Source organism: Linderina pennispora, assembly GCF_002104995.1.
Source record: "Linderina pennispora strain ATCC 12442 chromosome Unknown DL89scaffold_9, whole genome shotgun sequence".
In the NCBI taxonomy this organism is placed as follows: Eukaryota; Fungi; Kickxellomycota; class Kickxellomycetes; order Kickxellales; family Kickxellaceae; genus Linderina; species Linderina pennispora.
The window spans coordinates 591739-617184 of record NW_024468257.1 but is presented as its reverse complement, the minus strand read 5'-3'; the positions used below and the strand labels follow the sequence as shown (position 1 = coordinate 617184).

General features: G+C 54.9%; 10 protein-coding genes across 10 annotated transcripts; 6 read left to right on the top strand and 4 right to left on the bottom strand.

Annotated features, from left to right (window-relative positions):
- Window positions 1–12: 12 nt before the first annotated feature.
- DL89DRAFT_293936 (uncharacterized protein) lies at window positions 13–1081 on the bottom strand (the record flags this gene model as incomplete). The annotated part of the gene is made up of 4 exons (XM_040890444.1): window positions 13–66; window positions 113–310; window positions 460–624; window positions 677–1081. 4 exons carry the CDS (start codon window positions 1079–1081, stop codon window positions 13–15), a joined length of 822 nt encoding a protein of 273 aa, XP_040742515.1.
- Window positions 1082–2103: 1022 nt separating this feature from the next.
- Window positions 2104–2803, bottom strand: DL89DRAFT_183120 (uncharacterized protein). Its single transcript, XM_040883923.1, has one exon. The coding sequence runs from the start codon at window positions 2691–2693 to the stop codon at window positions 2211–2213; it is 483 nt and encodes a 160-aa protein (XP_040742514.1). The 5' UTR covers window positions 2694–2803; the 3' UTR covers window positions 2104–2210.
- Window positions 2804–3169: 366 nt separating this feature from the next.
- Window positions 3170–4463, top strand: DL89DRAFT_258579 (uncharacterized protein; the record flags this gene model as incomplete). Its single annotated transcript, XM_040885621.1, has 4 exons — window positions 3170–3391; window positions 3569–3942; window positions 3975–3990; window positions 4047–4463. 4 exons carry the CDS (start codon window positions 3170–3172, stop codon window positions 4461–4463), a joined length of 1029 nt encoding a protein of 342 aa, XP_040742513.1.
- Window positions 4464–4867: 404 nt separating this feature from the next.
- Window positions 4868–6898, top strand: DL89DRAFT_284799 (uncharacterized protein; the record flags this gene model as incomplete). Its single annotated transcript, XM_040889797.1, has 4 exons — window positions 4868–5010; window positions 5057–5484; window positions 5519–5616; window positions 5652–6898. 4 exons carry the CDS (start codon window positions 4868–4870, stop codon window positions 6873–6875), a joined length of 1893 nt encoding a protein of 630 aa, XP_040742512.1. The 3' UTR covers window positions 6876–6898.
- A 912-nt stretch (window positions 6899–7810) lies between these two features.
- On the top strand, window positions 7811–9648 carry DL89DRAFT_278592 (uncharacterized protein; the record flags this gene model as incomplete). Its single annotated transcript, XM_040889512.1, has 4 exons — window positions 7811–8038; window positions 8094–8387; window positions 8437–8691; window positions 8720–9648. The coding sequence occupies 4 exons, from the start codon at window positions 7811–7813 to the stop codon at window positions 9608–9610; spliced, it is 1668 nt and encodes a 555-aa protein (XP_040742511.1). The 3' UTR covers window positions 9611–9648.
- Window positions 9649–9730: 82 nt separating this feature from the next.
- On the top strand, window positions 9731–11834 carry DL89DRAFT_268509 (uncharacterized protein). The gene is made up of 3 exons (XM_040887944.1): window positions 9731–10907; window positions 10963–11094; window positions 11123–11834. Exons 1-3 carry the CDS (start codon window positions 9861–9863, stop codon window positions 11810–11812), a joined length of 1869 nt encoding a protein of 622 aa, XP_040742510.1. The 5' UTR covers window positions 9731–9860; the 3' UTR covers window positions 11813–11834.
- A 15-nt stretch (window positions 11835–11849) lies between these two features.
- DL89DRAFT_278591 (uncharacterized protein) lies at window positions 11850–12985 on the bottom strand (the record flags this gene model as incomplete). The annotated part of the gene is made up of 5 exons (XM_040889511.1): window positions 11850–11985; window positions 12029–12299; window positions 12337–12519; window positions 12551–12764; window positions 12970–12985. 5 exons carry the CDS (start codon window positions 12983–12985, stop codon window positions 11851–11853), a joined length of 819 nt encoding a protein of 272 aa, XP_040742509.1.
- Window positions 12986–14297: 1312 nt separating this feature from the next.
- Window positions 14298–16661, bottom strand: DL89DRAFT_258574 (uncharacterized protein; the record flags this gene model as incomplete). The annotated part of the gene is made up of 1 exon (XM_040885620.1): window positions 14298–16661. One exon carries the CDS (start codon window positions 16659–16661, stop codon window positions 14298–14300), a length of 2364 nt encoding a protein of 787 aa, XP_040742508.1.
- Window positions 16662–17284: 623 nt separating this feature from the next.
- On the top strand, window positions 17285–18932 carry DL89DRAFT_268506 (aspartyl/glutamyl-tRNA amidotransferase subunit B). Its single transcript, XM_040887943.1, has 3 exons — window positions 17285–17518; window positions 17580–18815; window positions 18837–18932. The coding sequence occupies exons 1-3, from the start codon at window positions 17318–17320 to the stop codon at window positions 18858–18860; spliced, it is 1461 nt and encodes a 486-aa protein (XP_040742507.1). The 5' UTR covers window positions 17285–17317; the 3' UTR covers window positions 18861–18932.
- Window positions 18933–23081: 4149 nt separating this feature from the next.
- DL89DRAFT_318543 (uncharacterized protein) lies at window positions 23082–24491 on the top strand. The gene has a single exon (XM_040891106.1). The coding sequence runs from the start codon at window positions 23204–23206 to the stop codon at window positions 24233–24235; it is 1032 nt and encodes a 343-aa protein (XP_040742506.1). The 5' UTR covers window positions 23082–23203; the 3' UTR covers window positions 24236–24491.
- The last annotated feature ends 955 nt before the right edge of the window (window positions 24492–25446 follow it).

The window sequence follows — 25446 nt, the reverse complement described above, 5'->3', positions numbered from 1 at the left end:
AGCTTACATGGTTCAGAATGTGGAGTTTGATATCCGCGGGTCGGCGACCTCCTGCACCCAGGCCTCCTCATTTGACAATGCCAGGTTGGGCGGAGGGCCGACAAATATCGACCCGCGGTGACCCAGACATGGCCACGTACAGTGCTGCAGTGACCGTGTCCTTGTGCAGGGCCCAGTACCAGCGCATGACTCTTTGCACCGGCGGCAGTGCTGCGAACACAGCCATGTCGAACATGGACTGCAGGGGGCCGATGACCTGGCCCATCATCCATACAGCCTGTGCCGCTCGCGACGGCTCCAGATGCAGCGACTGGAACCAGTAGAAGATCAGCGAGGGCGTGAAGAAAATCATTGGGCTGAGCGGGTAGAGGTATCAAAATGCGGGCCTTCCTGCGCATGCGCTGCTCCAGCGTGCGCATCACGTCGGTTGACAGCGAATGCTCGTGGTTGTGCGTCGACGGGCAGGTTAGCCTGCAGTCTCAGCGTGACTATGGCCACAACGATAACGAAATTGAGCAACTGCAGTAGCACCCAGAGATAGAACCCGAACACCATGTAGCAGATGTCTGAAGTTAGGCTGCCGAACGTCCACTGCACGTATAGAAGGGCCGGGTTGAAGCTGGCCTGTGGCGAAGAACAACGGCGAGCTGAACAAAAACGCTGTCCCCACTGAGACCTTTGCGTAGTGGCGCGTAACCCATCGCAGAAGCCGGTTGCTTGACCACCACCCGAGAAAGTTCATCTCCAGGTCCAGCGCGACACGACTTGTCATGAACGACACCAGGAGCGGGAAAAAGTACGACGCGAAAGCGAATACCCGCGCTGTTGCACTCGGCTGGTTCATGCCCTCCTTTGTGCAGAGCTCGCGGATAATGAGCTGGCTGATTTGGTATATGGCGTCGCAGAGCCCTATCATCCCGGATACCCGCACGGTCACTGTGTCGGCAATGTCCTTGTACATGGAAATGAGCACTGCCGCGGATACCGCTACCGCAAGCCCACACGCTGGCGAAATGACATCGAATATCACGCAATAGTAGTCTATTAGCCACTTTGCCGATGACGAGTATGACGTGTCCATAGCTTTGTGTGTGTGTGTATGTGAGATCCCAGATGCGTGTGCTGCTTCTTTCTGAGCTTCTCGTCGTGGCTTTCCCTTCGTCTGCTATATATAACAAAAAATAATTACAATAATACACAATGTTAAAAGATAGAAAGCAATAAAAAAATAGGAAAAAAAGAAAAGAGCCGTAGAGCTTAACATAATGGAGAACTGTAGCAAGGTAGGAGAAAAAGAAGGTCATGCGCAATGCAACTATGCATACACACGCCTGAGAGTGCCGTCTATTTTTCAGCCCAGCGACCAATGGATGCCTGGTGGAGATCTCCTATTCCAGCGGCTACCAGGAACAAGAAGCCAGGATTAAAATTGGACGATGGTCGGCAGAGAAACACCGGCATAGGCTGGTTGGCCATTTAATGAGGCTGTGCTAGGAGAGATAAACTTACATGTGCTGCAAATCGTCTGGCACGCTGTCGATCGCCCTGCCCCCGCCACACACACTATATCTGGTACTTGCTGTTGCATGTAGGCAGTGCGGGTGGCATATGTAGCGTTTACATGCAACTTCGAGGCAAGGGAGTGCTGGTGTGCGGGCAGCCACTTTGGGAGACTCCTCTTCTGGCCACGATGTGTGCAAATATTCCGAAACTAACACGGCTGATCCATATTGCACAGCACCAGAAAAGGAGTACGCAGTGTGCAAGTCAATATCCGTTTCGGGGAATATTAGGCGAATAGATGAAGGCATTACGGCAAGATCAGGAGGTTGCTTTCTATATAGCCACATGAGAGGAGCGAATTGCATCTAGAGGCAGAGGTGGCTTGAGAGAACATTGCTAGGCATATTGTATGTAATAGCATTATTGAAAACATCATAAACTGGATCACGAAGGGCAGTACGAGAAAGCGATGAAAGGGGAAGGAGAAAATACATAAAAATGGCAAGCTCAGCGAGTGAGCTTGATATAGAGGATGAGTATGACAAAGGCAATGGCAATAATGATGATAGCGGTGGTGATCATCTTGTTCGTCATCAGCCTGCGCGTCATGGTGCGCAGGGTCCTCTGCGACCTGTCGACATGGGAATCGGCCTGCATCAGGGTGTCGCGCGTATGGACAATCTGTTCCCTCTGCGACCTCAGGTCATTCAAAATGCTGGCGCCCACGCCTCCGTCTCCATAGCGATCCGGTGGCTATCCTGCAGGCGCTGGCTGCCACGCAGCAGGCGCTCGTTGCCGGACAGCAGGCGCGTGCGCTGGTCCGAGTCGGCAGAGGATTCCTCCATGGCCAGATCACGTGGCGAGCCCAGCAGCGCGCGGCGGTTGCTCTCGTAGCTGCCCAGGCCCTGGCTCGCCTGATTGAGCTCGCGCTTCAGCCGCTCGACATCGGACTTGTACTGGCGCACGCGTGGAGCAGCGCGCGAGCGTGTCGGGCCCTGGAGCGTCAGAAGCTCCATTTCCATCTGGCCGGCGAGCTCGGCGGCTTCTTCCAATTCGCGCTCGGTGGTGCGCAGAGCAGTGCGGCGCTCGTCGCCGACCAGCTCGGGCAGGGATGTCTCGAGGCGCTGCTTGACGGTGGCAACCAGGCCGGCGTACTCGTTCTCGTAATTGTCGAATAGCTCGGAAGACATTATAGTGCTGGAAATAAACGAGGGAAAATTGGGTGAAACTTCAAAAAGAAGAGGTGAAATTCAAATTATTTCTTGGCCCAGCCTTCAAGGGCAGTGGCATAAAAGGTCCGCTCCTTTTTGCCAGTCCTGGCGGCCGCGGCTTGTGATTGCGTCAGAGTCGCCTTTGTGTTCTCTAGGACTCCTCAGACTGCATACTTCCAACAATTCGAAATGCGAACGATTATTCTTGCACTGTCGACGCTGGCGCTGCTTGGCGTGGCTGCGGTCACTGGAGCCCGCTCCGCGGCGCGTAGCCATCATTGGCGCCGGACCAGCCGGCTCAGCAGCCGCGTATTTTCTCCAGCAGGAGAGCGCAAAGCGCGGCTCCAACATTGACATAAGCCGTCTTTGAGCGCAGCGGGCTGGCCGGTGGGCGCGTGCGCTCCTCAACTGTAACATACAACAACCGCACGCTGCATTTTGAGCTCGGGGCATCGATGTTCGTTGGCAGCAACAAGCACATGTACGATTTGGCAAAGCAGTTCAACCTGACGCTCTGTAGCCACCCATGCACATTTGGTGCCGACAACAAGGCAAATGTGCTGCAGAGCAAGCTGTCAGGGCTCGGCGAGTACGGGATCTGGGATGTTGCAAAGGGTGTGTGGCAGGTGAAGCGCGATGGATGGTTCTGGGTAGGACGCTTTGAAGATGCTCTGGCGGTACCGCGGCCTCGGGGATATGCAGCATGTCAGGATGCGCACAGGATATGGCGCTGAGGGAGTTTTTGACGTCGTATGAGGAGTTTGGGAATGCGACCAGGGTGTATCGATCTTGGGACGAGTACTTGGCGCAGCGGCCGTATATGAAAATGTCGCTTTACTACAACGGCGCTGGAGTACTATGTGAGCGCAGGCGAGCGCGTGCGCCGCAGATTCCTGGACGAGGTGGTGACGCTGGCAACCCGGGTCAACTACATGCAGGACATTGACACAATCAACCTATTGAGCGCACATGTTTCCATGGCGCCCACGTCAGAGGACGTCTACTCGGTTGCGGGCGGGAACTGGCAGGTGTTTGACAGGATGGTCCGGGAGTCCCGGGCTACGCTGAATTTCAACACCACGGTCACAGCAGTGCAGAGAGAGGGCGGCAAATACACGCTGGTGCTCGGCAGCAACCAGACAACCGCGGCGTTTGACTCGGTGATCATTGCAGCGCCGCTGTCGGTATCGGGGCTGGACGTGCTGGGGCAGAAGGATGTGCCAGTAAAGTACGTAACCATGTATGTGACATTCGCCATAGGCGTCTTGCGCCCCGGGTTCTTCCCGCCAGGGGCCATTCCGCAGCTGACGGTCACCACATACCACACCACAGGCGCCATTCAACTGCCTCTCGATCCTGGCATGCCTGGACGACGCGCTGGCGTGTCATCAAGGGACGGTCTTGGTGAAGATATTCTCGCATGAGCCGGTGGACCTTGACGCGGCGTTTGAGCGCGTCGAGTGGCAGAGGGAGCAGAGGTGGCACTCGTATCCGCAGCTGATTCCGCGCAACGCACGGTATGTGCAGGAAAATGGCGATCATGCGTACCGGTCGGACCGCCCTGGAATGCCCCCGATTGTCATGGACGAGCGTGCGGGCGGCGGCGTGTACTATGTCAATGGCATGGAGTCGCTGTTCAGCACAATGGAGTCGCAGACGGTCGCAGCGCGGCACGTTGTCCAGCTGGTGGTGCTGGGCAAAGGAGGATTTGACTCGGTTCGCACGGCCGGGGCGGATGAGCCGGCTTGATAAATTTTTGGGCCATTCTTTGAGGTGTGGGGTTAGTGGCAGGCTGGCGAAAAGGAAGGCGTGAGCTTTATTTTTCTTCTTCAACGCCCGTTTACAGAAAAAAGTATATAATTTTTCGTTGCCCCGTCGTTTCTGACTGTTCCAGTCTGTCTTTCGTCCTCCACACACAAATACATAGCTCCCCTTGTACTAGTCGGCAAGCTAATTGGCTTGTCGGTATCACCCATTCAACCAATACCATATACCTAATACTACACACACCCCTTTTGGGCAAATCGTGAATTCCCGTCACCGCTCCAAGCACAATACGGCAAACGGCTGCATAAACAGCCCGGCAGGCAAAAAAAAAAAGCACACATAAAAAACGCGTGCTCGTTTCTAATCGGCTAGAGTAGATGCCTACAATGCGTCGTAGCACCAGAGTAGCGGCGGCAGCCAAGACGCCAGCGGAAGCAGAGACACCACAAAAAGCGACGCGTTCGAAGCGCACGGGGAGCAGCAAAGGGGCGAGCCAGCAGCAAAACGGCACAGCACCGGGCATTGACTGGTCGGTATCGTCATCCCCGCTGTCGTCAATATCGAACGCCCGCCAGCATACAGCCACAGAGCCGCACACGTCGTCGACGCGTAGCGCAACGCGACGCCTCATCGTCCCCACCCGAGCACAGCTCTGAGTCGGCAAACGAGGACGCGGTATCCGAGCTATTGTCGCGCGCCAGCGAGGCAATCCAGGACGAGGTGGAGCGGCAAGAGCTGAGCGAGGAGGACAGAGAGCGATCGGCAAAAAAGGAGAAGGCGGCGCCAGCAAAGCGGCGGATAGCAGACGTCAAGACCGAGGTGTCCAGGAGTCCGGCCAAGGGTGAGTGGCGGCCGGGCAAGCGCGGGCGGCCGCCGAAGCATATCCTCGAGCAGCGGCGGCGGGCGGCGGCAGCGGCGCTGGAGAGCGGCGAGGGATCGGCGACACCGGATGCGACGGGGGAAGCGGGCGCGGATGTCGGGGTCCCCGGCGCCAGAACTGGCGGTGGCCCAGGAGAATGAGCCGACGGATGCGGCAGGGCGAAGCGAAGATTGGCGAGGACGGGCAGCTGCTGGGTGGGCGCGAGTACATCTGCCCAGTGTTCCAGTCGCCATTCCGCGCGAACACGCAGATGCGGTATGTGCTGTCGATGGACTGCTGCCGGTTCACAGGGCGCGCGCGACTCGTACATGCTGTTCAAGCAGCACCCGCGGCTGACACGCATCGAGACGACGCAGGAGGAGCGCGATCTGCTGGCTGAACGGCACATGATCCCGAAGGTTACGCGGTTCCGGCCCATTGCCATGATCACCGCACGTGACGCATTCCTTGAATTTGGCGCCAAGATGGTCAAGGACGGGCAGTACATCATCGACGACTACTGGGAGGCCCGCAGCCGCGAGGAAGCGCGGTTCCCTGAGGGCACGATGGTAGCCAGTATGGATGTGTACCGCGACATGATGGCTGCCCACGCTGCGGGCATGCTGCCGGGGCCGACCCGGAAGCCGCGGCGGGGCACACCGCTGCAGCACCGCGGCAGCACTGCTATCACATCGCTGGCTGACGGCTCCGGCAACGGGTCAGCCAGTCGAGCCGCCACGCCCACGCTATTGGGGGGATTCCGGGGACGCACTGGCCCGGGGATGGTGCCTGGCGGGCTGACAATTGCTAGTGCGCTGCAGCAGCCGGTGGAGGCCATGCAGGGGACAGCGACGGGCGAGGGATCGGCGGGCGATCTAGCGCTGGCCAAGCCCGTGTTCCGGCGGACGCGCGGGGCGGAGACAGCCGAGGCAGCGTTTGAGGGCCCGATAGCAGCGCACCGGGCGATATTCTCAGACGACGTGAGCTTTGTGGACGGGACGCCGCTGCTGCAGAGCTTGGCGCCGTCGTGGCCGCGGCTGGGTGGCAAGCGGCGGCGCGGGGTGGACGGGTCGGAGCAGGAGGAGTCGCTGGCGCTGGCGGGGGTGGCGCGCGATTTCAACGCGTCGCTGCGCATGTGGCGCGAAGACAACGGGTCGACGTGGATAGACCCGCACACGGGCATCCGCCAGATCCCCGAGAGCCTGCAGCCGGCTGCGGCGTGGGCCGAGCGCGTGGACAAGACACATGGCGGGGTGCGGACGACGGTGGTGGAGCCGCTGGTTGCGTTTGTCGAAGACGAGCCGCCCGAGGACGAGCCAGGCAGGAGCCGGCTGCCGGGCAACTACCCGCTGGCGCTGCTGCCAGGCCAGTACCAGCACGAGTTCCCGATCCACCAGACGCGGTTCGGGCAGACGTACCAGCAGGCGGTCAGCTCGTACCACTACCACTGGGCCAGACAGCTGGCAGTGCAGCAGCAGATTCAGATGCAGCGCCAGATGCAGCAGCAGCGCCATACGCAGCAGCACCCCAAGTGATGTCCAGTACCATTCTTGTTGACATATGTCTCTTTTGCAATTACATTATCCATCTGTTTTTTTAGTTCTACTGTCGATCCGATGGAGGTGTTGCAAGGAAGGGCTAGAAACCACACAAGGCTCTCTTGGCTCCACTGTTCGCACTTTTTTCTTTCCATCTATTACGACCAACAAACCCTTCATTTCATACGCCTCTTCTCCCCTTCTCCCTCTTCTTTTTTACCTTTTCTTACTCTATTATACTCACAATGGGCTTGTGCATTTCGCGGCCAGAAATTGACGATGTGGACGAGCAGACGTCCTTGCTGCGCTCCGGGGACGGCGTGCAACCCGCTGCCACGCCAGCAGTTCCGGACCGGTTTGCTAACAAGAGCCCGTCGGAGATAGCGCATTTGCAAGAGACTGAGCGGACTGCAGGCACTGCAGAAGCGGACGACCGAGTCGCTGATAAACATCTCGCACCACGCGGGCATAATGCACGGGCAGTCGTTCAATAACGGCGGGCGCGGGATACGCCGAGGTACTGCGGGCGTTCAACCGCCAGATAGCGTTGCCCATGACGAGACTGCCGGGGCCAAAGGCGGACATTGCCAGGAGTCCTGGCAGGCGGAAGGATCGAGGAGCAGGAGGTCGAGGCGCTGGATGCGACGATTGCGATGGTGCTGGAGGCCGGTGACGATAGTGCATGTGGAGGATGTGGGGCAGTGCGTGGTGCCGCTGTCGCTGCAGGACGATGTGCGGGCGTAGCTTTATAATAAAGCCAAGCTGTAACACTTTTTTGGTGGCCGCAGGCACCACATCAATTTGGAAGTCTGAAGCTTGGTATGTTTTCTCGCCCCAATTTTTTTTTTTGACGGGAGCTCTTTCTCCTCTCTTGACAAGCTCGCTTTACAGTTTTCCTTTTCTCGAATTACTTCTTTTTTTTTTCAATGAGCATGCCGGTGGCTCCGACGCTAAACGACATCCTGAACTCGGACCCGAGCGCCGACCTGGCGGTGGCAGTGACTGAGGAGGTAGACGACGGCAACGAGGATACGACGCCTGAAGGCTGCTGCGTCGAATGCAAGGACCAGAAGGCACAGGTATTCTGCGAGCAGTGCCAGGAGGACTTTTGCGAGGTGTGCGGCGGCATGATCCACCGCACGGGCCGGCGGCGGCAGCACGTCCTGCGGGCGTTGGAGGAGAGCAGCAGCTTTTGCTGAGACCGACAAAGAAAAGGTGGCGATGGAGGAGCCCGAGGAGACGGCGCTGTCGGGCGGGGCATCATCGGTGACATTCAATGCGCAGAGCGGGCAGGTGGACGCGCAGGGGTTCGGGGAGTGGATCACGGAGCGGACCAAATTCATTCCCTTGCGGCTGACGCTGAAGGAGCGCAAGTACCTGCGGCTGCTGGAGGCGGCATTGCACGTGAGCGAGTACACGGACCGGATTGATGTTCTGCAGTACGGCAACAAGACAAAGCGCATCGTAGCGCAGATCAAGGAGCTATGCGCGATCCTGTCGGGCCTGGTGGTGGCCAGCGACTACAAGGCCGGGCAGCAGCTGTGCCAGGAGCGGACAGTTCGCCGATAACGAGCAGTTCTTCCAGAAGATCTTTGAGATCGGGCGGCGGCACAAGATCATGAATCCGGAGAAGATGCGCAGCGAGTACGGCAAGCTGATGCATTTGCTGCAGGACGCGCAGGCCAGCGACGTGCAGGCGATGCTGGGATTCAGCATCGTCGCGCCGATCAAGACGGTGCATTCGGTGCTGGAGTCGCTGGGCGTGCTGTATGTTCTGGAGGACGAGATGGTGGTGGTGGCCACCAAGGAGATTGTGGGCGAGGGGCGGCCGCGGCGCGCAGGTGCAGCTGGAGATCAAGCAGAAGGAGCGCGCGATCGAGTACCTCTGCAAGGCCTATGCGACCATCGACTGCCCGGCCGAGGTGCTACGCCAGTGCCTGTATAGCATCGGCGACAACCACGCGTTCCTGCGGGCAACGCGCGACGCCTGCGACCGGATGCTCAGCCATCTGACGCGCGACTTTTCGCCGCAGCGCGCCGAGTCCGACCGCCTGTCGCTGGCCATTCTGAGCGGCCGCAATGGCGCCCGCCTGTCGCATTCGCACGAGCGCCAGTTCCGGTATGTCCACCAGACGCTGGCGCTGTGGCGTGAGCTGCTCCACGACATGTTCATGCTATGGCACAGCGCTGACTCAGACATGCTGGCGCTGCGCAACCCCTACCGCCTGATGGACACCGGCCAGGGCCTGCAGCGCGTGCAGCCGTGCCAGCGCGTGTCACGAGCTGCCCACCAGATCCTGCACCGCACGCAGAAGAGCGTCGGCCGGTGGGTGGGCTCGGCTGTGATCCACTTGGGCGACCGCAATGTGCCCAACGCGCTGATCTTCATTGACAAGTACAACCAGGTCGCCAGCATTCTCAACCCGGTCGTGCGTGTGCTCGAGTTCCTGGACCGCCTGCAGAACGGCCAGGAGCGCGGGGATATCAGAGAGTACGTGGAGCAGGTGTTTGGCGGCGCGGAGATGGCTCGCAAGCTGGTTTTGGCTGATTTCTTCCGGTCGGCGTTTGATGGCTCGGGCGCCGACAATTTCTTTGACGCCGGGTCGTGCATTGACGGCCGGCTGACGTCGGCCTGGAACTGGTGCTCGAGTATCGAGAAGAAGCCGTACTTCCCGGTCTTCTTGCTGTCGGGCTTTGTGGGATTCAATGGCGGTCCGGAGGGGTTCTCCTAACGGGGAGCTTCATCCGAGATGATCAGGCGATTTTCAATAGACTAGTTTGAGCTTTATCTTTTTAGCCTTTTAAAATTTCTTTTTTTCCCTCATTTCTGCATTTCTCAGCCCCGCTTATACAAATCACCCAGGCTAGCTCACCACCGCTGCAGGGCTCAAATTCAGAAGGGACGGTTCACCGGTCAGGAGAGAGAGAAGGAGTGTCTATCCGGGAAAACAGCAGGAAAAGCACAACAATAATTCAACAGAAATGCTCGCTCCAGGGCTGTCTGCCCGGAGCCGAGCTCTGGCACGACTACCGTGTGCCAGCCGTCTGGCCGAGTTCCTGACGGCCACGCCGCTCCGTTCCGCCCACGCGTTCTGCCAGCACCGCGCCCGGCCCGTCACCACCGCCATTGCACTGCATGACCGCTGGCCAGCCACGCCTTCTGCGCAAATCCAGGCCAACGACACTGGCATTTCCGCCGATCTGCATCGGCTGCGGGCAGCGATATCGGCAAATGACCTGGCGTTGGCGGTGAAGTCCTACGATACTGTGCGGCGACGAATGTGCCCTGGATCACTGGACACCGAGACGACCTATGAGTTTTGCCGGTTACTGCGGCGGTCGGCAAAGGCAGCGCCTGAAGAGACGAAGCAGAAGCTCTTGCGGGTGGTTTTGCGGGTGGTTGCGGATCAGCAAGAGGGCGTAGACGGGCGGGTCATGGCCGAGGGCATGGCGGCGCACAATCTTCTGGGGCAGCCGGAGCAAGCACTGGCGATGTGGCAGCAGGAGGGCCATTGGCAGGCCGGTGTGCAGGCGGTGCAGGCGGCCGTGGCTATGAAGGACCCGGCAAGGGTGCGCAGCGTGTACTATAGGGCTTTAAAAGCCATCAGAGAGGCCAACCAGACGCCATCGTGCCGGGTTTTCCAGGCGCTAGTGTATGCCAGTGTGCGGGCTGAGAGCGTGCCGAGTGGTGCCGATCGCCGGTGGGACGCGGCGCGTCTGGGGGCGCTGTTTCTGATGCAGGCGTATGCGGATGCCCGCGATCTTGTGCCCGCCGCAAGCTCCACGCACTGCGTGCTGCTGCAATATGCTCTGCGGGCCATGTTCCAGACCGGCCAGTGGCGCCGGGCTATGCAATTATACAACGGTCTGAGTCCTGCCCATGTGACCTCGCGGCTTGTCGCCGAGACTGTGCGCGGTCTGGGTCGGAACTCGCGCATGGACGAGGCGTGTCAGGTTCTAATGGATGCGCCAGCGGAGCTGCAGACTGCCCAGGCATGGAATGCGTACCTGGGGGCCATAGCTGATCAGGTTGGCAGGGCGGTTCTCGGTGGAGTTTCTGGAGTGCCAACTCGCATATATGCAGGACACGTGCAGGATCCGGCCCGACGCAGCCACAACAACCATCCGGATGCGCGCTCTGCTGCGGGCGGGCGAATGGCGGCAAGCCATTGTCTGTTTTCGCCAGCTACCCTGCCCCGATACCGTGGCCTGCGACGTCCCTGGTCCGCGGGCTGCTGATGCAGGACAGTTCGGCCGCCCACCGGCGTGCCTGGGCGCTGGTGCATTCGCTGGTGCCGGGTAAGATCGACGCGCGCATGGCTGACACTGTGCTTAAATACGCCCTGTCGACATCGCACGATATCCAGCCAGATGTGCTTGCGCGGATCCTGCCGTGGGCTCTGCAACACACCAGCTCTGACCGCAAGACCACGCATGCCATCGCCGTGAATGCGTTTTTGCGCGCCGGTCGCCTGGACGACGCATTGGCTGTCCACAAGGCCATGCGCATGCGCAAGCTGTGGCCATCGCGATCCATCAACTGTATGCTGACTGAAGCACTGGCTAATGTGGATCTGCTGCGCGCGGCTGAGTTCATTGAAATGCACGTGCCTGGGCACCACTGGGCGAGTTGCTACGCTGTGGTGCTGAAATCGGCGTTGCAGCAATGCGATTACACATATATGCGGTTATTGCTGCGCAAGCATTACCCGGCCGTGCAGCTTTCCGACAGCCGCGGTGCTCTGCCGTTTCCTACTGCATCCATGTATCATCGCGCACTGCAAGCAACGCATGCCCAGGGCGCCTGGGAGGAGCACCGCCACATACTGGCCATGGTGCGCCAGCACCAGCAGCAGGCGCGCGAGGCGTTTCCGCAGCTGGCAGAGCGCCTGGCGCTGCTGGTGCACCAGTACCGCCATGCGCTGAAATCATAGAAATAGAACAGTTTAATTTGTTGCATAATATAAATAGCTTACTTCATGTACTTGTCCAGCCATCCGAGCAGCACCTCCGGGTGCTCCGGCAGGTACTTGTACCCGTCAAACCGCCTGGTGGTGCCGTGGATCCAATGCAGTTCCTTTTCTTTCGTCCCGAGCCTGTTGAAGATCTCTTCAACGTCACTTGGGTCCGTTATGCAGTCATCCATGCACCTGCAAGAGCAGTGTCGGCCACGTCACCGCCTTGGCGTACGGAATCGGCGACATTTTGTCCGCCGTAAACCCATTAATCAGCTGCGTGTCCCGGTCGATTTCCTGCAGCTTCTCGGGCATCCCCAGTAGCTTCGTCACCGCCTTATAGATCGCCCCCATGGAGATCGGCTGCGGTGCCACCATGCATTTAATTTCAGTAAAGTACTCTGGGTACTTGGCCGCCGCAACAATCGTCGAATTGGCGCCGATGGCACCTGCTGAACAATGCCAGCTTCATATTTTTCAAGTCCTGCCTTCCCCTGACGTACTTGATCGATGCCGCGACGTCTCTTGACTCGTAGTAGCCGTTGCCGGTGATTCCGCCGTTGGCTGTGCCTGAGTGTCCGTGGTTGCGCAAATCGTAGCATAATACGTTGTATCCGGCGTCATGCAGGTGTTTGTAGTCAGGCATAAAGTTCACTTCAAAATCATTGCCGCCGGCTGCACCAATGCTTTGTCCAGGGCTCGAGGTGGCCGGGGAACCCCTGGCGGTTCATCCAGAGCACATGGTTGCAGATTACTAAAAGACTGGAGCTTTTGCACGGGAGGAACCAGCCTTCGAGCGGCGTGCCGTCAAGAGAGGGGAAGAATACGTCTTCGTATTCGAGTCCGTATTCGTCCGGGTAGTGCAGGATCGGGCAGCGGATCGGGTGTGCGAAATGTCTCGGCGATCTGCTTACAGATTGGATGACTTTTGCTTGATCGGTCAGGGGGCAGCCATTTGAAGAGATGGTAAGGGGGTTTTGGCAATGTATATACTGTGACTGGAGGTTATTTACTGGATGCAGCATCTGGATGACGATTCGGGAGAGAAACCAAAGGAATATTTAAGAAAACCTATTATCCTTTTGTTTTTGATACCTGAATGTGTAGAGTTAATTATTAGAGGGCTGGTCGAGAACCAGAATCTTGCGACATTGTAGCATGTTATCCAGACCCTGACACGGCACATACCAAATGACCAGCAGGCCTAGAGTAATGCCAGCTGCCCATTAAATCGATTTTTAATGCGCAATTGGACACTTTGTATTCCAGGAATGAAACCCCACACGCCACCTGTTTTTTGCCTAGTCCTTTGGCCAGTCACCCGGTATATAATCCAGTATCATGATAATTGGGAGTTAGCCAATGAACGAATGTCAATACGCTTCGACAGAGGCAGACATTTTGTGTTTTGTTGAGCCTATGTGGAAGTGCCTAGATAACAAGCACAATTTCCACACTGGAATGATTTGTAATTTTGTGCTACGGTCGGCAAAAGGGACTACTAGCATTGCACACTGGATGCAGCTGTCCTCGATGTCAGCATTGCAATGACTCTGGTGATGGTGTATCAAGTTTTGGTGAGCATGTGCTCAGTAGGCGCAAGATGTCAGCACTGCTGCTGCTGCTGTTCTCAGATGAAAGGGCTATCATTTCAACGCATGTAGTTAATACAGCGGCTAAATCGATATCTCGGCTGAGGATTCAATGTGGCAAACCCTCATAGAGCAGTAGTTTAGGACAGGACTGCTATACTAAGGAACCACAGAAAGTGCCGTGGCTTTCCCTACTGGTAGTACCCTGTGGAACACTGTGGTAGACATATAAGGGTTATATAAACCTCGGAGTGCAATAGGACTTGTTAATCAAAGTAATATAATTCCTCCTTCGTTCCTAAAGCCCAGTATAGCAGTATTGCGAAGCCGTCCTGGGCGGCCGCTGGCTACAATGTGCCTGCATTATTGGCAGAGGGATGAGAACTATACAGCGTATCAAGTCCTCCTACGCTCGACCAGCGCAATTATTTTATAAGCGGGCTATGGTGCAGTGCAAGAGGGAACATATATCTCGCCTGCTTGACCGTGATCTTGCTGTGCACAAAGCACGCAGCTATTGGCGCCGGCGATGCTACCAGCACAAGAACCTTTCACGAACCTCATCTGTTGAGTGCTGTCTGTGGGAACAGTCCATAATAAGTTTCGTGCTTTCCTGGCAGAAATGTTCTTCCGCTGGCAGAGTGTACTCCCTTTCCAAGACGAAATTCAAAGTACATATGCCAAATTGCTATTTCATAAGGTTTTGCTGCATCCAGCACACAGCAAACCCTTACCAGCTATCCCATGATCTCAATGTAAGACCAGCTAGTTTGTGTGGTTCCTATTAGCTAAACATTACAAATATAGTGTCGGTGGTGGCCTGGAGAGCCGAGAACTCGTAGCGGAATGGGGTCTTGAAGGCCAGCGGGACTTTAGAGAGATGCCGCTGCAAGCCTGCCTACCATCTCGGTGCACTCGTCAATCTTCATCAGCCGCAGCATCGACGTAAATCCCTCGACATTCCAGAACGCTCCCAGCCGGTTGAGCGCCTGCCACAGGATGCGCACGCTCTTTGCCGTGCGATGCAGCTCGTTATCCCACTCCTGCAATGTCCACTGTGAGTCGTCCGCTGACTGCAGTGCATTCCGGCACCGCCGGTTCTGCCGCACCAGCACGCACGCCACATTGAAAATGCACAGCCCCACCGCGAACTCCAGCCGGCTGTGCGGCAGATCGTCGTTGCGTTTCAGGTATCCTGCCATGCTGTGCGCATACTCAACTGCTGTGTCCCACGACTCCTGCTCAATGTCATCCGCTACCAGGCCCTGACTCCAGAATGTCCCCAGCGCGGAGCTGATTGTCTGCCGGATCGCTACGTCAGATGCTGAAGTCGCTGCAGTGCCCACAGCATTGAATACCTGGTCGAGGTCCGGCGGCCGCTCGAACTCGTCAAAGAACGACCGCCGGTTCGATATGTGCAGAATCACTATGGTCGAGCATGTATATACCTTCAACGACAGGTACCGCACGCGTGTGGCCAGCAGCCCATGGTCCACGTTGCCAAAGAACCGCGCCCCGCTCGTATTTGACGTCATCCCGCGTAAAAGCTCTGGATGCGGCACGCTCTCGTGCAGATCCTGCACTAGCCGCGAACACACGCTGAATTCGGGGTAGTCCGAGATCACCCGGGCCTTGCGGTGCACCGAATACACAAGGTGCGTGGACTCTGGCGACGGGGTGAGGAAGTCCACCGCCGGAAATGGCCGGTCGCTAGGCGTGCTGATCTGCTGGTCGCAGCGCCCGGCCTTGGCGCTGTTCAGGAAGTGGCTGACCCGGCTGTTTGTTGTCCCCATCTTGCATAGCAGCTCAAATGACCGTGATATCGCGCCCGTGATAACCGTCTGTGGCCGCGCTTGCCGCACCGCGGGATGCGCATCGGTCGCCGTGTTTGCCAGCACAAACGAAACATCGTCCCACTCTTCGTCTGCGCTCGGTGAGCGCACGTAGATGAGCGGCTCCGGAATCAACGTCGGATGGCCACGCATGATGGACGAGTAGCAGTCGTACAGAAATATCGACCAGAATAGCCGCCGCTTGGTTTCGGTCTCAACCCACTCCTCCCATGTCTTTGGCTGCCGCGTCTTGTACAGATCGATCTCATGCCAGCCCAGCCGCATCACAAGCCCAACGGCTGCAGCTAGGAACGTCGCCACAGCCACATCGCGGTTGCCGCGGACCTCCACGTTTATTAGAACCACAAGCGCCTGCACCGTATTCAGAGTTGGCTTCTCGAGATTGAGCAGCACGCGCGATTTCACGCTGTCGATCAGCGCTGCGGTGGGGATCCGACGGCCGGTCTCATACATAATGTATTTGGCTGTCAGCGCCCGGATCGCATCCAGCAGCACTGCCTCGACCTTGCCCTCCACGACGCTGCGCAGAAAGGTTGATGGATGCACAATGGGCATGTACGCGTAGGCGTAGTCGAAAAACGCAATAATGGCCTCACGCAGCTCCGCATCGACCTTGGCCGAGTAGAAATCGGCGATCAGGTTGTCGACAGGCGGGGCAACAATCCCCTCGTGGCTCGAATCGTCCTCCGAGACCGACGGCGAGCCAGCTGAGCCATTATTCGATATATCGGTCTGCGGCCGCGGCTCCTCCGATGTGCTCAGCACAAGATTTGCAATGCTGGTCGCCGATCGCACCGTCTGATTTCCACTATTCGCCTTGGGCTTTGGCCCGCGCTTCTTCATTGCCCGCCACTCACAGCTGATATCACGCCGCGAGCAGTTCCTGCACGGGTTCTTGCCATCACACCTCACCCGCTTCCGGTGGCAGTTATCACACGCCTGCGTCAGCCGGTTCTTGCGCGGTGCGTTGGTTGGGTTTGGGTTTGGGTTTATAATTATTTGCTGCGGTATGGTGTTGGCCATTTGAGGCATGGACCCCGGCCCGCTGGCCCCAGCCGGGTAGGGCTGGTGCCGGTGGTCTGGAACCACGCTTTCGTGATCTATGCGCACTGCTCGCGCGGTGTACTGAACACTGTAAGCTGCCACCGGTTGTTGCCGTATGAATGTACCTGGCTGCAGGTGGAGCCGGGGCTGAGATCCGCTTGTGTGTGCTGGTGGTGGCGCCCCAGGGTTAACTACTGCCGGCCTGCTGGGTGGCATCGGCCGTGATACTGCTTCATTTGGCTGCTGCGTATCTGACAGTAGCCAGGATATTGGTGGCAGCCGCTGCGACGTGCTGCTGTCTGAGGAAGACTGCTGCTGGTTAGCAAAGGAGGGGTTCATGGCACAGAGTGACAAGGGATTAAACAATAGAGTGCAAACAGAGGAAAAGAGGGAAGAAAGCGAGAAACAAGAGGAGCCACAGGCAAGAGGTATTTAGACGAAAGGTAGGGCGAGCGCGGATGAATAGGTGGCCTATGAAATGAAGAGTTGACAACCCTTCTATTTTCGGAACACTGGTCAGCCAAAAGGCAAAGAAACCCGCCTTTCGCTAGAATTTTTGTCCTGTCCATGATGAACCGATCTTGCATGACGCGGAACTGCACTCTTCATGCACATGTGCTTCTTGAAGGGAAAAGCAAGATGGATGGGTGGGGTACAGGCATGGCTCGTCGCCGGCCATCGCCGTTCGCACTCGTAGCAGATGCATGCAGAAACACGCTACCTGTCCTCCGCTCGACAGCACTGGAATGCGCTGACGACGGCTTGCTTTTACTGCCCATTGTTTGCATGCAAGGGCACTGACAGAACAGGTGTCAGCAAACCCTCCGAGTCTGCTGGCCATGTGGTCTCTCGTTGATATTAGTGGATTGGCGGATTTACTCAAAACGCAGCAGTGGTGGCTGAGGCGCGCAGCGATATGTACCTGTGGCATCGCTTAGCGTTGTCTTTTGTCTGCTGTTTGTCGATTATCGCGTACCTTCCATATTACATAATTCATGCTCTCCGTTTTGCGGATTCGAAACATTTCCGCGCCCAATTCAGCATGCTCGGCGCTGCGGCGTGCGTACACAACACCGGCGCCAAAGTGGAACACAACGATCGGGCTTGAGCTCCACGTGCAGCTATCGGCCAAGCAGAAGCTGTTCTCTCCGGCCAGCGCCAAGTGGGACGACCCAGCCAACTCCAACATTGACTTGGTCGACGCAGGTCTCCCCGGCTCGCTGCCGCGGCTCAACCCGGAGTGCGTGCACCTGGCAGCCCGGGCGATTCCTGGCGCTGGACGGCACGGTCCAGCCCACATCGGCATTCGACCGCAAGCACTATTTCTACGCCGATCAGCCGCTCGGCTACCAGATTACCCAGAGCGCACGCCCAATTGGGCGCGGCGGCCAGATCGAGCTCGGATCTGCGGACGGCCTGTCGTACACGCGGCGGGTGCGCATCCACCAGCTACAATTGGAGCAAGACACGGCCAAAAGCATCCACAATGTTTATCCAGGCTATGTGCTGTCGGATCTGAACCGAGCTGGCGTCGCATTGGTGGAGATTGTGAGCGAGGCAGATATGTGCACGGCGGATGAGGCTGCGCATTATGTACGGCGTATGCAGACGCTGCTGAGGCATATTGGCGTGTCAAACTGCAACATGGAGGAGGGCTCGCTGCGCTGCGATGTCAACGTATCGGTGTTCCGGGACGGCGACGACCCGCTCTCGGGCACGCGCTGCGAGCTGAAGAACCTTAATAGCCTGAAGGTCATTCGGGGCGCAATCGAAGCCGAGTCGGCGCGGCAAATCGCGGTGATCGAGAGCGGCCAGACGGTGGGCCAGGAGACCCGCGGGTACGATGCACGCACCAACACAACATTCCTGCAGAGATCAAAGGAGACTGCCCCAGACTACCGGTACATGCCCGAGCCTGACATCCCACCTGTAAGGGTCACCGAAGCGTGGGTTGATGCTGTGCGCAACGCGATGCCAGAGCTGCCGGACCGGCTGCTTGCGCGTGTCACAGAGCACTACGGGCTGTTGCGGGATGAGGTCGAGACAATGATGGGTGAGCCCGGGTGCATTGCGCTCTTTGAAGCCGTGATGGCCACTGGCAAGCACGACGCAAAGCGTGTTGCATCCTGGATTACCTCGGAGATCTTTGGTCAACTCGCATACCGTAACCAGAAACTGGCCGATAGCCAGCTGACGCCGCAGCTCTTGGACGACATCTTGGATGCGCTTGCCAACAGCCAAGTCACATCAGCTCAGGCCAAGCAGCTGCTAATTGAGCTCATGGACGGAGATAAGCGCAAGGTGGGTGAGCTGATCGAGGCGCACGGCTGGCGGGTCATGGACGACCAGTCAGAATTGCGCAACATCATCGCCGTACTGCTGGAGAAGCACCCGAATGAAATCGCGGATTACCGTGCTGGCAACAAGCGGAGAATGAACTTTTTCGTGGGCAAGGTCATGGGGGCAACCAAGGGCCAGGCCAAACCGCAGGATGTAAGCCGGCTTGTCAAAGAGTTTCTTGATTCCAAACCTGAATAGAATAGCATTATTGGCGTATTATGTGCCCATCCCCTTTTAGAACTATATACACGGCGCCAGCACACATGGCTCTTTGCTACCATTGTGATTAGAAAAACCCCATGCTTCATTGCCTGGCAGATTACAATGCGCGCAATCGCGAAATGATACATGGGCAGCGGTATCTATCATGCCGTCCGATCATGGGCAAGCAATTAATCTGCAGCGCCCAATTGCCAGAATAGGAGAGTACACATATGTGACTCCATCTGCCACGAGGGAGTTTCTAGCTTTAATTGTACCAATTGTCATAACAGCTTAGCATCAAACCTGACCAGTGATTTGCCCCACCCTTATTGCATAGGATCAGAGAAATGTGACAATACCTAAAGCTACGGCGTGTAGCCAGCTTATTGCGGCAATCATGAGTCTTGCTATTAGTGGGTAATGCACGCAGATTCCTTTTCCGCTCCAGATGCAGCATTGGTCATCGACATAATTGTGGACAGAGCAGCAATTGGCACAATCAGCCCTCCTACAATGATGCTGGACTGTCGGCTGAAACGTGCGCTTTGGCATAGGCACATATAAAAGGCGAACCATTTGCCCTCAGCCCCTCAACCATCACCAACCAACAACTCTGCAATACCCAACGTACTTCAACAATGAACACCTACGCTACCATCCTTGCCATCGCTGCTGTCGCCGTCGCCTCCGCCAATGCCCAGGTCTTCTGGATTCACTGATGAAAAATAGTGCCAACTCCTGCCATTCGCTTCTGAATGTAATTATTCATCCCTCCCCCAGTCTTTTGTATTTTGTCGACAGAAATATACTGCAATAATACTATAAACCACCACATCTCATCTGAGCTGTGTCCAGACACCATGTCCTTGATAATAACTGGATGGTCAATTTATTGCTGTACATGTTAGACATCATTACATATTCATATTACTCAAGTCACCACAAAGCGTGTCTACTTCATTCCCACTATCTTGTCTACAGGTGGCACAGCATACCTTCATGGTAGTATATGATGCTGGGGGCATGATGTTCAGTGTAAAAGGATACTAAGAAAGCTATAAATGTTGTTCATGGGACAAGAAATAGAATTTTCAGGTTGCCAAACAGCGACTGCATTTCACTTTTATATGTAAATAAGTTTAATCACTGGAGAGTGATCACTTGCAGCCAATCACAATTCCCAAAGACCTGGGTATATCTGGTGTTATAAGAGTCAATGAATCTATTGTTAAGGATTTGGTTGATATCACTTAGTAACTGTGTGGGCACGCTGTATTTGGTTCCTCAACCATCACCAGGAGCGCTTCAACGGCATTTGCTTCTTGCTCGAGTATTGTCCAAGTGCAAAAGGTAGAGGTAACAGAAAATATGCTCCACCATTGTCGAGACATTCCTCAGCTAGGCACCCACTGCTTCTGTTGTGCTTGGTGATTTCAGTAAAAGATTATATTTTTGCTGTGCGCTTTGCCATCTCGCAGTAGCAGTTAGTATTCTGATAAAACTAACAGACCCACTCAATAGTATGCACACAAGTCTAGCTGTACTTTGAGCACGCCATATATATTTACCATTCTGCAAGTCCTAGACAAAAATATAGCACTAGACTATATACTTATTGACCTGGTGCATGACCAGAGATGCTTGACATAGTGTTCGAAATCAGGATAAATTACACAACAGCATGCACATTACCAGCACTCGGCTTTGGCTGGAGGCGATAGAGGCTCAGGATCTTGAAGGGTGTGTATTTATAGAACAATCTGGTGCAAGACAAGAAACACAGTTGGTGTATTGGTGTATTTCCATTCATGTTTTATAGGCTGTATTCTTGCCCGTACTATCCCGCTCCTATTGCGATTTGAGTAGCGACAATCCTGATAGATACGTCTATACAAAGCAATTCTATTATCAAGCTAGTAATATTGTCCGGTGGAAGTGGAGTGGAGGAACGGTTTATTACATGACTGACTGCAAAAATGATACTGAGCGGTTGAATCAACTGATGTAGTGATTTATCATAAGTGCGGGATACCAATTGTATGTATCGAGAACGGAACAGGGAAAGGGAAGGGAAAGTCAATAAAACAGAAGGAGAAAACAGAGGGCAAACACAAGGTGAGGCCTGCTTACAAACAGTGAGTCGTAGAAGGTAGGTCTACCGAACGAGAAAGACAGCGTTGGTACTGGATATGTTCACCAGGTATGCATGGCGAGGTGATTTGTAAAGCCATGGGTAACCTACAGAGGGGGTTATTACCTTTCTAATGACAGGTGAGTGCATGGCATCACAGTTGATAAAACACATTCCTGATACTAGCTTGTAGGAATGGGCAAGTTGAATATGGTCGGTGACATGTTCTTGCAAGAGCAATTCAAGACCGCAAACACTGCAGGAAATAGCCAGCATAATTTTTGTCTTGGGGTGGCATGGTGGTGAGTATTTGGGCCAAATACTTGATTATTGAGAAACGTGTACGTGTGATTGTAAATGTATAGGGGCTTGTGTGGGCAAACAAATGTCTTTCGAGATGATAAGAACTTGAGGAGGAAATGTTGTGAAGAGTACTCCAGTTTGCTGGTGACTCACTTGGTCTTATAGGAAAGGTGACGGAGACTATCATCGCTGGTGTTCGCAGAGACTAGCCAATTACTGTTGCCCAAATTGTACTGTTGGTAAAGTCACAGGCAACTTATTGCTGAGAGAGCATTCTATGAATGCACAAATACTATTTCAAAGTCCTTGAAGGAATAAAGTACTAAAGAAAAATAAGACAACCAAATGGCCAACATTTATTGCAACCACATAGACTGACTCCTATACTGTGCCATTCTACAGCCACGATACCACAAGTTATAGCATGCTAGGCAACGCGTATAATATTCCTTTGGTGCGGTAGATTATCTGTGATAATAGCAATTAGTAATGTTGATGGGATAATTGAATGTGACAGCCGAGGTCAGCAGGCGACGAAAACTCTTTACCACAGCGAACGCATGTGAAGTTACTATTCACGCAGGTAGAAGGTGGCATGGCAGCAGATGGATGATTTATGTTGATTGAATACCGAAGCTGTGTATAGGAAGCTGTAGACACTAACTTCCTAATCCAAAGACTCTATTGCATTTTATAGCCGCATGGAAGGGTCGCAGTGATGTGAGAGAGCGAATGAAGTTGTCACTAAATGGGAACACAGGACTGATGCCATCGAGTAGCCTGGTCCCGAGTCAAGCGGGTGGGATGAAGAGCCAGGCTGAAGAATCATATTACCTTTTGGAGAGAACTGATACGTGCCGTTCTCCTGATACGAGCTGCTACTACCTGCGGCTTTCTGTACTCTGAACTGCCTGCTATGTCTGGCCATGTGATATCTCTTGCACAGGCTCTTGGGGTGATCTTTTTGGGCACCCACAAGCTGTGTGGCGCTGGTGTAGTTTGAAAAGCGAATTTATTTGTGTGTGCATGGAGAGAGCTTATATAAGAAAGGCAAGATATTGTTTCTGCAGAGCGGGTCATGCATTCCTGTGGTGCAGCTCAGAAGAGCAAGAATCCTTTTAGCTAACCAGTAACATTCTAGCTGGACTGATACTTTCTGGACTATAAAGTTTTATATACATAGTGATTCGAAGCACGTATTGAAGCTAGACCCGGCATTTGGTAGACAGTGGTTGTCGTCATACACACTGGGCCAAATTCTCGAGAATAATAGACAATTTATTTATGATATATTGCTCCATTTTAAATTACCGATCCCATCTCTGTTCGGAGTATACAGTCACACCGGCTTATACGCACAACATGTCTACTACTGCGTGAGTGAAGGGGTCGTCAAATGACATCACTTTCGAGTGATCGACAATCTCTGAGATATAGCCTCCTGGATCCAACAAACGACAGGTAGTGCTGCAGCCACTGTTCACCCTTGCAGAAGCATCCTGCACTTTGCAAATCAATGAATGGCTTCTGAAGATTTGGTATATTTTTCAATACAAGGGTAAAGAATGCGATCCTCAGGGAAGCATATGTCGACGTCGTTAGGCATATGTGCTGAACCACGACTGTGTGTTGTCGAGACTTTAATTATTTAATGGAAGAGATACTTCTGGTAATCAAGAAAGGATTTTGCAGTATCTGAACGTGGCAATTAATGGGTGGGATTTCCACAACAAAACACAAATCATGGCCTGCTGCGGTTCTGAAGATGATAGTTTAGCCATTGGCTATAAAATTAGCCGTATAATGTCCAAGCCAACACAATAATACTTCCTTTTTTCATAGCAGCTTCAAGGTTACTTACCTGTAGACATTCCGCCACGCCACTATTTCCACACTGCCAACCATGCATTCGCCTGCCCAGCACGTTCCAGTTCTCGCCCTGAACAGGATTGTCGACTACACCGTTGGAGTTCTGCCAAAGAGAGAGTACGAGCGATGCAGCTGCGATTGCAGCCTGTTTAAGAGCATCGCGGCCATGCTTGCCCTGTGCCGTCATTGGCGAGAAGCTGCATTGGATAGGGTGTACCAGGAGGTGTGGTGGTGCATTGTGGATGGCTGTGATGTGTGCTGCAAGAACCGCTGCTGCAACCGGTGTTTGCCATGGAGCCTGCTCAACGCAGTAGAGACTGGAAACCACTCGCGAGTGAAAACAGTAAATATGCACTGGGACAACTCGATGGTGCTGGATGGCTCCGCCAGCGAGATCTTCCACGCCTTCCCATTTACCGACCTGGTTCTGCCAAGCGTCAGTGCTCTAGAGTTTGAATTCGAACATCCCGGATACATGGAGGAGCACAGCCTGCTTAGCGATACACACTTTGCCGAGGCATTCTGCAGCCAAATCCACCGAGTATTCCCCAACGCAAAGAGCAGCACGATCTCTGACTTTGTGCTTTTTCAGAACCATCTGGAAATGCCGTTCGTGTGCAATCTCTTGACAGGCTTGTTTGCGCATGCCACATCGGTCTCAGCGACCCCACTACCGGAGAACATGGGCAATTACTTTGCCAGGAACACGATGCAGATGCGCTGTCTGGAATTCGGCAGTCTTCGTTTGGATTCGCCAGCCATCGAGATCATTAGGCGGAACTGCATCTCGCTTGAGCGTCTCCAGATCAGCAGTAAGCGGCACGAGCTGTTTACAAAAATTGTTTGCGCTGATGATGGCACATCGATCGAGTACCCGCGCATGATCTCTCTGGAAACTGCATTTTATCCACCGCAGTGGCATCGCAATGGAGCTATCCAGCTCGATTCTCCAGCAGGCATTCCATTCCCGAAATCTCCGGAAGCTGGTGTGCGAGGGTGGGTATCCGTTTTCAAACGATATTCTTTTCAGCGGCAACAGCGCATTCCTCGAGTACCTCAGCATTAACATGACCGGTCAGTTGTTTTCAGATCTGAAGAGGCATTCCGTATTCAGTGCTGGGCGATTTGCATCACTGGGCTACATCAGCACATTGACGCACAACTACAACGGGACGGATGCCACCAACCAGGAGCAGATCAGGGGAGCATTCGCTTTGGGTGCCAATGCAACTAGTGTGAAACATACAAATGGCCAGCCTTGCATCTTTAGCGAGCTGGGTGTTTCAGTCGGCGAGATTGGGCCGAATATCATTTATTTGAATACTAGAAATATCTGCTCGCGATGCGAGCTCGGCTGCTAGTCAGCATGGGTTGACACGTCGATAAGGGCATCACGGCGAACCGGTCATTTGAACGTGTCGGATGGCTGTTGGTGCAATGTCGATCATGGACATCTCCCACCTTGATAGCCTGCTCAGCGCAGACGTTTCAGGGCTGGCTCGCTGCTGCTGGCAGCAGAATCACCTGCAGCTGGTCCACGCCTCTTGCGTGGCCTCTTTGTTTCAGGGGTGGTGCCAAAAGCATCGGCAGCAATGGCCGTAGAACGACAGAACCGTTCAGGAATACTCCCTGAATCACAGAGTGACTGGAAAATGAGTCTGAAGTTTAGAACTGCTGCGAGATCGCGGTTCAAGAGTCGAGACGAATAGGCTCGCCTGTATTGTGCCATGGCCCGCTTACATGACTCGCTTGTACAGCGGAGAAGGCCATGGCACTTCACAGTTGGGTTCTTCGATCTCTGGTAGGGCCGCGGATTGGGAACATGCCGGAATGTCTGCAGTGACTTATCGCAGCAGAACGGGCACACCGACGATGTCCGGAATTCGTCGATCAGATAGACTTCAAAGCCATGGTGTTTGAACTTGTCGCGCCATCCCTTGCCACGAATCGGCGCATGGTGCCGGGCCATCGGCGCACTCCAATTGCCCATGATCAGCACTGGATCTGGACCGAACTTGCTCCGGAGTTTCGCGGCAAGCCTGTGGTCTGCACGGGCCTGGTTCATGAATGAATCAAGGCGCAGCTTGCGGTGAAGCGGGTACACCTTGGGACTGGTCCCGACACCTGGATGGACCTTCCAGCGCCTCTGATGCTGCTTGTTTGACTTAGTGGGCTGCTGCTCTAGTAGCCTTCGCGCTGTCATCGTGTTGGCATAAAACGGTGCTAGGACACACCGCACAGATGCACGGGCAGCAACGTAGGCACGGAATTTTGCTG

Bases quoted from the DNA above. Each gene is read 5' to 3' on its own strand.
- DL89DRAFT_183120 (XM_040883923.1), bottom strand. From the start codon at position 2,693: ATGTCTTCCGAGCTATTCGACAATTACGAGAACGAGTACGCCGGCCTG.
- DL89DRAFT_268509 (XM_040887944.1), top strand. From the start codon at position 9,861: ATGCTCGCTCCAGGGCTGTCTGCCCGGAGCCGAGCTCTGGCACGACTA. The intron at 10,908-10,962 runs GTTGGCAGGGCG...GCATATATGCAG, and splicing joins TGGGGGCCATAGCTGATCAG to GACACGTGCAGGATCCGGCC. The intron at 11,095-11,122 runs GTCCCTGGTCCG...CTGCTGATGCAG, and splicing joins CCGATACCGTGGCCTGCGAC to GACAGTTCGGCCGCCCACCG.
- DL89DRAFT_268506 (XM_040887943.1), top strand. From the start codon at position 17,318: ATGCTCTCCGTTTTGCGGATTCGAAACATTTCCGCGCCCAATTCAGCA. The intron at 17,519-17,579 runs GTCGACGCAGGT...TGCACCTGGCAG, and splicing joins CCAACTCCAACATTGACTTG to CCCGGGCGATTCCTGGCGCT.
- DL89DRAFT_318543 (XM_040891106.1), top strand. From the start codon at position 23,204: ATGCATTCGCCTGCCCAGCACGTTCCAGTTCTCGCCCTGAACAGGATT.